The 11,659-nt window shown below is 38.3% G+C and overlaps 1 protein-coding gene across 17 annotated transcripts in view; it reads left to right on the top strand.

Moving 5' to 3' along the window:
* The window catches only part of Erc2 (ELKS/RAB6-interacting/CAST family member 2), a 1,070,830-nt gene that overhangs the window by 560,971 nt on the left and 498,200 nt on the right, over window positions 1–11,659 (top strand). For all 17 annotated transcript variants that reach the window (XR_001872873.2, XR_003846883.1, XR_003846882.1 and 14 more), the window contains exons 9-10: window positions 5,611–5,751; window positions 8,761–8,901. Coding sequence is in view for 14 of the 17 variants with exons in the window: in XM_008851846.3 (XP_008850068.1) it covers window positions 5,611–5,751; window positions 8,761–8,901 (282 nt within the window). In the remaining 3 variants the exon portion in view is untranslated. The remainder of the gene's footprint in view (window positions 1–5,610; window positions 5,752–8,760; window positions 8,902–11,659) is intronic.

The raw sequence follows: 11,659 nt of genomic DNA, 5'->3' as shown, positions 1-11,659 counted from the left end.
ACCACTCCTTGGCATATACCCAAAGGACTCATCCTGTTGTAGAGACACATGTACAACTATGTTTGTTGCTGCTCTTCTCACAATAGCTGAGAGATGGAAGCAACCTAAGTGTCCCTCAATTGATGAGTGGATAATGAAAATGTGGTTCATTTATACAATGGAGTTTACTCAGCGGTAAAGAGAGAGGAAATCATGAAATTTACAGGTAAATGGATGGAAGTAAAAGTTATACTAAGTGAAGTAGCAGAGACTCAGAAAAAAAAAATCGGCATACGTTCTCCCTCTTATGTGGATCCTAGAATCAAACCGTGATAAGTGAGTATCCAGACATAACTACAGGAACCAGGATAATGGAAAGGAAACAGGGAGGTAAAGGAAAAGAAACAACCTGAAAGAGAAGAACAATAGGAAACAGGCCTTAATAAGGGAGATATGGATGAAAATTGGGTTAGTTTAAGGGAGGGGTGGAAGGTTTTTTTTTAGGGTATACAAGGAACCTAGGGTATATAGGGAAAGAAGGAGCTCAAGAGACCTAGGACCATAGGAGAAGGGTATTATTAAGGGAGAAAGGGGGGAAATCGGGGCACCTTAGTTCGTAAAACCATGATGGAGGGGTGAGACAATGCAGGAGATAAATAATGCCTAGCTAGTTCTGAAAACCAAAGGGAACCATATTACTCCTACAACCTACTGACAAATCATACGTAGCAGATCAAGAAATACATGTCTAGGTAAGGTTTATCTGAGAACAATTGGTCTTTGCCCAAGATTTATCTACATGACACACAGTAATTAAAAGTACCAGACTGGTGGGACTAACCTTCTTGGATGTTTAACAGACATACTTTGAGGCCTATAATAATTTGGTCAGAGGGCCATAAAGGACAGTTTTTGCTCCTAGCCCTCCTAGGTCAACTAGTTCCAGGGAACTATGAGCATCTCTCAAAATGTCCTGTAATTGTGGTGGGTCACCTGTCCTCTTGATCAAGGAGGCCGAGGAGACCCCACCAGATGGACTTAAACTAGTGTCACAGTCTACAAAGGGTCAACTCAGAGGCATCGTTTCCTCCATGCTTCCAAGTGAAGCCAAGCATGGTTGAGCAGGACCTTTGACCTACCTTCACATAGGCAGGACTGGTAAAAGAAAGGAGCCAGGGGCTCCTCCCAAACCCATGTGACCCCTGAGGAACAGATCATCAAATGGCCTTAAGAGTAAAAATAAATTGGTTTGTGTCGGCCAACTGTATGGCCTTTAACACTGAAAAGGAAAGTATAACCGAAGATTAAAGGGGCCAATATAATTTTTTAAGAGTCCATATGCATAGCTAAAGGCTACATAACAAGCAACCATGCCAGATAGGAGATACCTTCTTTTGAGTTTTTGGCCAGGGTGGCCCAAGGGCCCCCCAGATAGTAACCCAGCATACTACTGGGAAAATGAACAGCAGACCCCAATCTTACTTAAAGGAATATTGACAATTGATTGCTGCTGTATGAGGAACAGCTGACCCTCATAAAACAAAGTCCTTTAGATATGCTGACTAGATCCACCAGAATGGCAAGTAGTGGGGAATCGCTGGGGTTGCTGACAACACAGCAGACAATAACAGGGATAACAGACTATAAGGGCTCTAGTGGGGGGAGGGAGGCTATGGGAGGGTGCCATCTGGGAAGTGGGTATATAGTTGTATAAGATGGTTTGGGATGTTCTGTGTGACATATATACACACACAAAAACAAACAACTAATTAAAAAACGTATTATATTTGATGAGGAAGCATGGAAATTTATGTATTGCTAATAAGTAGAGGTGATGAACTTACCATTGAAATCTACCCGATGAGTTTATAGACATACACAAGTGGCAGGGATCCAAGTGCAACCAATTATGACTAGTAATAATCAGATATATACACATTAGACATGCAAGCGCCAACATCTCAGTGTTAGTAGCAAAAACAATGAGTCTTTCTGCAAGGAACAATATGTTCTAAATGAAATGGAGATCTTTTTTTAAAGGTTAAAAACTCATTCAATTTAATGTCTTACAGGGCTTATACTGACGTTAATATTGTATAACTATTAATTCAACTGTAAATCTATGAACTTGCACCCACTTGTGAATGAGATGTACTCTTGCTCTGAAGTGTGTTACTGAATATGTTAAAGCTGTAGTGAAATGCTTCTTCTGATCATGTAGTTATTAAAAATTAAAATAAAAAGATTTAAAAAATAATAAAAATTCTTCAAAGCATAAAAATTTGATCCTTAATATTTAGTAGATGTGAAAATACATTACCATTGAAATCTACCTGATGACCTTATATCCATGCTTAGATACCAAGGAGCTCAGAAAGTAACAGATTCTCAGTAGTAATAATCAGATATATAGAGATTAGAAATGCATGTGGAAACATCTTAATGTCAGTTGCATTAAAAATGAATTTTTCTGTATGAAACTATGTATTTTAATAATGAAATGGAGATTTTTTAATAGTTAAAATCTCATTTAATTTTATGTTTTATAGGGTTTATACTGAGTACAATATTTTATAACTGATAATTCAACTGCAAACCTAAAAATTTACAGCCAGTTTTGAAAGAGATGTGTCTTAGCTCAGGAAATTGTTATTGAATATGTTAATGCTATTGTAATGAAATGCTTCTTCTAAGTTTGTGGTTATTATATAAATAATTGAAAAAAAAGAAAAAATACCAAAAATTCCGTAAAGCATTCTAAATGTATATGAATACACTAAATTACATGTGAAAATAGGCTGCATCCTTTCAAGTTCTCTTGTGAGTATAATAAAAATTTTCACTGTATTAAAAATATACAAAGATGTTCTAGATATGAAATACACAAAAATTCAATAAAAATATACAAAATAATAGAAATGTCACTCTGACATATATCTGAAGTAGGTGGTGGGGTAGGGAGGATCTGGTGGATGCCAGCAGTAATACAGTTGAATGGTCGGAAGGCCTTGCTGATGAAGTTGTTAAAAGCCCTTTGAAAGTATAAAAAATAAAAGAAACTAAGGAATCAAGTTTTATATTAATTTTTACTGTTTTGAATTTTTCTTGCATTTTGCCTGAAATAGGCCTATCTTGAATTCTTTTTTCCTCATCTTTGAGATACCTGCTTGGTAACAGGATCAGTAAATGTCTGGTGTACTACATACAGCAATTATAAACCTCAAGTTTTGGGGAAAAGGTAACCATCTTAATGAGCATAAAACTTACAATTATCTAAGTATATATATATATGTAAATATATGTTTGTTCATTATGAAGGCCTTTACCTTTTCTAAAAGTTCTGCACTTAATTTATAAAGAACTTAATAAATATTTTTGTTATCTATAAAAGAAGCCCTTTGTGGTTACGGTGTACTGTGGCCATTCTTTCCTTGTAGATCATGAGTATCCAGTCGCTTATCCCTGTCATGGAGTAAAATAGAACTGTACCTGGATTCAAGGAGAAATAAATGTACATAACTAACAGACCAGTTTGTTCTGTGCCACCTCCATTGTTCTAATAATATACTTCATTCGCAGTGCTTTTGAATAATTGCAAAATAGCAGTCATCTTATTTTCTCCTCAGATAATTGGATACATTCATTTTTATCATTGGTTGCTCAGCTTCATCCTCAGAGGATCTTAAATCATAAGCTAAATATTCAGACTAACTGCTTTTTCATTAAGCACTGTTTTACAGGTGTTGTATTTATTTAGTATTGTACTTAGGGTACTTGATGTACCAAACCCTTCCTCCCCCATAGTGTGTTGGAAATTAAACTCAAAGCCTCATTCATGCCAAGCATGTGTGCTAACCCTGAGTACTCAGAAAATACACCACCATTTTGAAAATTTTAAAATGTATTTATATATCTGTGTATGTTCTTGTATGAGTTGATGTGTAGTGTGGTGTGGATGTGCCCCAGGAAGGATGTGCCCCAGAAGGCACTGGATCCCCTGGAACTGGGGTTACAGGTGGTTGTGAATCTCAGTGTGGGTCCTGAATACTAGGAACAAAGCCCAGGTCTTCTGCAAGAGCAATAAGTACTCTTAATTGCTGAGCATCTCTTTAGACCCATATATACCAATATTTTTTTAGGTGGCTATAGTGAATATAAATGTTGTATCATTTGAAACTAATTTCAGAAATTTAACTCAAGGTTTCCTAGGAAGCAATTGTTTTCTTCCTCTCCTTTTCCAAAAGGCTCTTGCTTTGAGCTCATTCACCTTCAACATTTTTGGAAAAAGGTGTCTACAAGAGTAGGGTTTGGTTTTTTCCCACTACAAAGTGAAAGATCTCACTATCTGCTTGATTGGCTATAGGCATGCTTAAGGAGGTCTGCTCTATCAGTAGTTGGACTGCTTATACCTTTGACATTGTGGCAATGAATAAGAAGGACTTGTGATTGTCCCTGATTCTGCATAAGCTCTCAGTCCAGGAGAGAGCTGTTTGTATTTTGCTCAAACTAAACCTGAGTTCTGGAGTCTCCACTCATTGTCAAGAAGCCATTGAAGAAAATGCATCTTTGGGAAGAACTACATAGATGATGGCTTATCTTTTTTCAAGTTCTTTGTGAGTCCAGTCTTCAGCCTTGGAGGGGTGGGGCCTGTTCCCCACCACCCAACATGTCCTCTGTTCAGCCTGAGAAGAGTTCAAAAACCTAAGTGGGCCCTTTGATGCCAAGTGGAGAAGCCAAGCAAATGGGGTGGAGCCTGGAAGCCTAATGACCTCATTCCTTCTGTGCAGGGCTCCCCAGGTTGGGAACCTTTCTGCCTGAACTTCCCTCCTCTGCAGGTGCTCTAGAAGTTTCCCAGACATCACCATGAAGGAAGTACAGCCCCATAGCATGAACATTAGTAATCTATCCTAGTGTGACTAGAGGACGAACATTTTGATGCCATAATTTCTTTCTTCATTGGTCTTGGACTTCCATGTACCACAATTTAAGCTTCAACAAAACTTGTTTAATTAATAACAATTTAAAAAAGAGATCCCTTGCCAGGGACAGATGTGGTGTAGTTGGTAAAGTGGCTACTGCATAAATGTGCAGACCTGACTTTGATACTCAGAACCCTCATATGAAAGCTGGTCAGAATGGTGCGTATCTGTGCTCTGAGCACTGAAGAGACAGAAATAGGATCATTAGGGCTCACTGGCCAGGCGGTCTAGCTGTCAGTGAGTTTCGGCTTCAGTGAGAGACTCTGTCTCAATAAGTTGGAGAGCAATTGAGGACGACACTGGATGTCAACCTCTGGTCTCTCCATGAATGTGCACACGTGAATGCACATGTACCTGCCTGCACATATGCATATACACACATGAACACATACACACATATACATGTACATGATCCTTTGTTACCCTGTGGTTCTAAATTATAGTAAGTTAAAAACTATTACATATCAATTGTCTGTTGTATATCAAAAATGTTGGTATGCACAGCCTCTTCCCATAAACCCATTGTTGAACTTTTCGTACGGATTCCTACAGATCACTTCTTTAGATTGATTGTCTCATATTTTCTTTGCCACGTGCCTTAGGGTGCACACTGATGGGTTACCAAGCCTTGTTTTGTTTCTTTGCCTCACAGGAGAGAATAATTGAACGCTTGAAAGAGCAGCGGGAGAGAGACGATCGGGAGAGATTAGAAGAGATAGAATCCTTTCGGAAAGAGAACAAAGAACTCAAAGAGAAGGTGAATGCTTTACAAGCGGAGCTGACCGAGAAAGAGGTGAGTCTGGAGAGGCAAATGACCCGCATCAGTGGTCTTCAGAAACCTGCCTTATTGAGGATGCCTTCATTGGAGGTCTTAGGGAGCGTACAGCTTAGGTGAAGACTTGGGGAAGGCTGCTTGGATTCCAAGGAGAACAGTTTCTGTGCCTCCCTTTATCAGAAATGCCTTCTGGATAGCTTTGCTGTTCTGCTCAGCGCATGGTGCAGATCCTTGAAATTCTTCTTTGTGCTTTCCCTTACCACACTTGGGTGGCTTAGAGAATGTATTTTAAAACCCATGATCCTTTGCTCAAACATCAGTGGAAAATGATAGTCATAATACTAGCTACACTCATAGGCAGTCTGTTGTTGATGATTTATTGGGTATTTCACATTCACTTGCAGCTCTGTCAAAGGGATTACTGGGTATGGTCAGGTGAGGAGACATGTCATGATACTGGACACAAAAGTGTAGAAGTGTAGGCTAGAGGTAGTTGATCTTCTGAGATATCATTTTCTGTTGCAGTGAATAAATAAAACTAGTTTTCATGCTATAGCAAAGATGAGTGGGTACAGAATATACGTACCACCTCTGTTTTTACAGTCAGTCAGTGTATTTGAAGGATGCTTCCTGCTTGAGGATTCTGGGGAGGATGTTTTGGGCTGTACTCCCCATGCTCCTGAGGATACCAATAACATGTTCACTTTCCTTGAGGGTACTTTGGTGGAGATGTGTGAGAAGCAATCATTGCCTTCACTTGTCCCTGTCAAACTGATTCCTGTCTGCCAGAAATGTCTGTCCCCTACAGGACTTCTCAGGTCCCTTTCCATGCTAGATCATCCCTCTTTGCTGTTCTTTCCTCTCAGCTCACCAGGGTTGCCTCGTCCCTTGTAAGCTGACCATTCTGTACAAGCTAAAATCCTGCCTAGATTGGGAATTGAGCTTTGATACATAAGAGGAGTTTTGAAGAAACCCAGAGGAAAATCTCATATCCCTAAGATTTATGCTCACTAGAGTTTTAGGGAGGGAACTATTTCTTTGACATAATGAGATTTAATCCAACATTGTGTTGCCCATTGACTTGATGAACCTGTCATTCACATGTGACAGACATTCACTCGCTTTGCCCTCATCTGTAATGGTCTTCACTAAGTTTAGAGGTACCATTTGTGTGTTTGTATCTTGAAATCAATGTGTATACTTCTGATTGAAAAGAGACTTTGGTAACATGCCAAAGCAAAAGCTTCAAATGAGAATAGTTTTGTAAACAATGCCAACAGTGAGTGAACCTCAAATAAGCTTTTCCAGAAACATTTCCGGTCTTGTAGAATGCTCTTGGCGTTGTCATTCAGGGCTTTCCCTAGATTAAGAAATCAAACCTGGCGTGGTGGTGCATGCCTTTGTCCTAGCATTCTGGAACTAGAGATAGTCATCCAACTAGATTAAGAAATTCATTGCAAGGAATGGTTTATGTGGTAATAGAGGCTGGACAAGTCCAACATGCATAGGGACGCTTTCAGGGAAGCAGGCTGGAAACTCTGACAGAGATCGTTGCTGACAGATGGGAGTGGGGAATAGGTGTTTCTTCTCCCAAGAGTTTTTCTCCTAAGACCTTTCAAAGGCCAGCAGCAGGCCCACCCGGAGTACAGAGGATAATCTCCCTAAAGGCAGCTGATTATAGATGCTAGTCATGTCTGAAAAATCCCTTCACAACACCTAGATTAATAACTAGGGACTACAGTGTAACCAAAATAAATCACAACCCACAATTTACAATTTAGAAAAGAACAACAACACAGAATTGCAGTTTTCAGGAAACTTACAATTTAGTTGGGGTGATGATATATCTTCACTGTGACAAAATGACTGGATTATAATGACCTTCATTATTTCTGTGGATGTGAATTCAGAGTTGAAGACCCGAGTTTGAGACTTGGATATGCCCTTAGTGTCTAGGTGACCTTAGACAAGACTCATACTCAGCTCACACTTAGCTATTGTGGGCTTCAGTTTGCTGACCTGAAAAATGAGCATGACTCACCTGTCCTTCAAAGGGTACATAGGAGCATCCTGCTGGGTGTTGATGACCTTTGTCATTAAGGCCACTCAGTGCCCATGAGTCAGCCCAAAGTGTTAGGATCATCAATTACTGAGATAACCTGTGTGCTTACTACATTTTTTGGTGTCACAAGTGTCCGTAGAAAAGAAATACACAGGGCATGATTTTAGGTGAATCTGGTACCTTTGGGTCACATCATTAGATGTGGCTAGCCACTGCACATTTGCTAATGAACATTACCTCTAGAATTAGTAAAATTGTGTTCAAAGATATGCATAAGAATTTATTTCTCTGATTTTTGGAATTCAGATTATATAGGGAAGCTCTTAGTTTCTGGACATGGTTAATGACTGAACAATATTGATGGCTTAGTATATGAGAATTGTTGAAGATGGATCACAAAAGACTAGAATTTAAAGTCTACTTGACCCTAAAATTTCAAAAACCTTTATGTTTGATTTACCTGAAGATATTTGAAAAGTAGTCATTTCTTTTCTGTTAAAGAAAATGAATTTGATACAACTTAATAACATGTTTCTTTGGGATTTGCCCTTGGGAAGGAAGCATTTTTTGAAAGGAAGTATTTTCTTTTCATATTAGTGTCCAAGTCTTTATAGCCTGATCTCAGTATATATAAAAGGAGTTTCGGGTGTCTGTTTTGCTGTGACACTTAAAGACCACCTTGGGACTTACATCATCAGCATGACTTTGAGATGTGAAAAGTGCATTTACTGACCACACCATTTGGTCGCATTTGATTCTACTGCAATTAGATCCTGTTCTGTCTTGTAAGCTGGCCAACTTTAATTTCCTGGCCAGAGCTGACTATTGTTACCTTAGTAAGACTATATTTACCCTTTCTGTCTAACGTATACTTTATTGCTATGTATAGAACCAATGAATTCAGATTGAAGACTTTGCTGGGAGAAACTGTGGTGTTTTCCTTACCACCATTATTTCTCTTTCAGTCTAGTTTAATTGACCTCAAAGAACATGCATCTTCATTAGCCTCTGCAGGACTGAAAAGGGACTCCAAATTAAAATCTCTAGAAATAGCCATTGAACAGAAGAAAGAGGAATGCAGCAAATTGGAGGCACAGTTAAAAAAGGTAAGTGAAGTCTAGGGAAAAACATGCTCATTTCAGAATGAATTTATAAAATGGGAAAGGAAGAGACATTCTCAGAAGAAACAAGGTCCTTATCTTCTGCTGTCTGCTGATAAAAGAATTAATTAAACACTCAACTTGATTCCTAAGAAGTCTGCATCAAATCTGTCTGTAAACCTGAATAATTATCTTAGGTTTCCTGTCTAAAGAAAACTTGAAAAGAGAAAATAGTAACAGAAATGGAAATTATAAAACCAGCCATTAGTCCCGAAGCAAATCTCAACTATCTGAAAAGATTAATGAGAATGTTTGCAAGAGAGTAAAAATCTAGGGGCCTGGTTATACTTTGATAAACTTTTACAATTTTCAGAAGTAGGTCAGTTTTCTCCTCTTCTGGCAACATTCAGTTTCTAGCAGTTCAAGTCCCTAGTGCATCTGTAGAATGAGAATTCGTATTGGATTAATAACGGCCTTGCTGTCTAAGCAGCTTGTCACATCTAGAGGTCTTTGGAGGGCCTTCCATTGTGGCGTTCACACGTTTTCTCTGATCTGGACATTTCTGTGGCGTGCATTCCAAGTCACGCATTGTTTCTTTGACTTTTCCCTATGTCGTTTGCTTTGTCTGCACCCGTTGTTCATATAAAATGCATAACATTATGAATTTGAGCATTTTGTTCCCCTTGACAACTTATAAACACAGTCCAAAGAGATAAGAAGCCAAACGTTCCAATGAAGCATAAAATAAGATTTGACTATCTCTGATTCCTGGCCCATTAGCATGGGAAATTGTTAGCTATAGTTAAGAACACAGATAACATGGATAACCAGGGATGTAAATAAAGCATATATCTATAGAGGAAATATTTTGAATGCTTAAAAAAATTAATGTGCTATTTTGTACAATGCAGTATACAATTAAAATGTAACTATGTTGTGCTCACTACACAGGGAGTTTTCATACTGAGAAAATCTACTTATTAATACATAGAAAGATAAATATACAGGGGCTGGGGAGATGCCTCAGTAGGTTAAATGCTTGTTGTGCAAGCATTATGACCTGAGAATCTATCCCTAGTACACATTAACAAATGTCGGGTGATATACACCTGTGATCGGGGTGCTGGGAGCGAGAGGCAGCATGATCTCAGGTTTTGGGGCTAGTTAGTTGGTGAGCTCTAGGTTCATTAAGAAACCCCTTTATCAATAATAATAATAAAATAATAATAATAAAAAATGTAGACTTGAATGGCCTGGAACTCACTATGTAGACTAGGCTGGCCTTAAACTCACAGAGATCCACCTGCATCTACCACTGAGTGCTGAGATCAAAGGCATGTACATCTCTCTCTCTCTCTCTCTCTCTCTCTCTCTCTTTCTCTAATATATGCATACAAAGAAAGATAAGTATACATATCAAATCTCAGCATAACAAAATGACAAGAAAACTCTATATTGAAAAATCATCTCCCTTATGTCATGCAATATTTAGTGAAGTATAAATCTGTAACAGTGAACGGAAGAGCTTGAACTGCTCATTTAAGAACATTTAGATGGAGACTATCTGTTTTGGGGGTATGAAATACGTTCTTGGCACATGTATGGTGTGCTCTATGACACACTATACTTTTTACTTAATAAAACAGTTTTTGTGATCATGAGGCATGCTCAAAGATGATAACTTAATAAAAAAGAGAAATGGCCTTCTGCGTGACCTTATCTCGGTTTCAGTGTGCTGGGTGTGGGAGGAGGACCTCAAACATACCCTCGGCCTGAAAGACACCCTCCATCAACTCTGTTGAGCTGTCATGGAGATCAGGGTGCCCCACTCATGATTTCTGCAGTTACATGCTCAACACCGCCTTTTCAATGGAATCTGAAGTCCTCTGGTAGTGAAAAGGAAGAGGCTACCATGTTGATGCTGTGGTCTCCATGTTCTTCACTTGACTCATTTACTGACTCAGGATCTGTGCACTTCGGTGTAATCTGCTTCAGCACAGCTGTGGTTGCTCGGCAGACCACTCCCAGCATGCCATTTCCTTAGACTCTCAGTCAACACCATTACTAAAATTCACAGATCAGGTCTTGTAAACATTTTAACATGACCTCTGATAGCATTTTAGTATTCCACAATATCACCAACACCGGTGATCCATACTGTTGTTTCATTATAAAGGAATCATTTAATTCATGAAAAATAATGTATTTCTAAGTATTTCCATAATCTTTACTTAAACCATCTTCTAAATACATAGTACAGTGTGCTTAAAAAGGTAATGATAATTTAAATATTTTATGCCTAACTTGCAGATGCTATGCTGTTGTTTTTGGCTCCCTAGCATTAACCAAATTCAGAACTTTAAAGTATTTTTTCAGTAGTCTCTAATTTCTGCTAATAAATAGTTCCATAAAACCTCAGGTACCCATCACCTTAGAAAGAATTGGGATCTACACGAATATTTGAAAACACAAGCCAACATTATGTGAGCATACATATGAACACATCATTTACTCAAGGAAAAATAAGCAACTATAAAAGCTTAAGGAGTTGTTGGGACTCCTTTTAAATAAAAAAGTGCATGATTTGTGAATAAAATATAAAGGTTTACTAGATAAAAACTAAAAATATAATGATTTTTATCATAAATACACTATGGATTTCCAGTGGAATTTTGCTTAAGATGTGACTGTCCAGGTATTTTTGCCCATAAAAGCCATGCAGGATCATAGATGTGTTTAGTTGAATAGAAACTTTTCCAGTGAC

Source organism: Nannospalax galili, unplaced genomic scaffold (genome assembly GCF_000622305.1).
Source record: "Nannospalax galili isolate Female #2095 unplaced genomic scaffold, S.galili_v1.0 scaffold485, whole genome shotgun sequence".
NCBI classification, from domain to species: domain Eukaryota; kingdom Metazoa; phylum Chordata; class Mammalia; order Rodentia; family Spalacidae; genus Nannospalax; species Nannospalax galili.
This window is presented reverse-complemented; position numbering and strand designations above follow the sequence as displayed.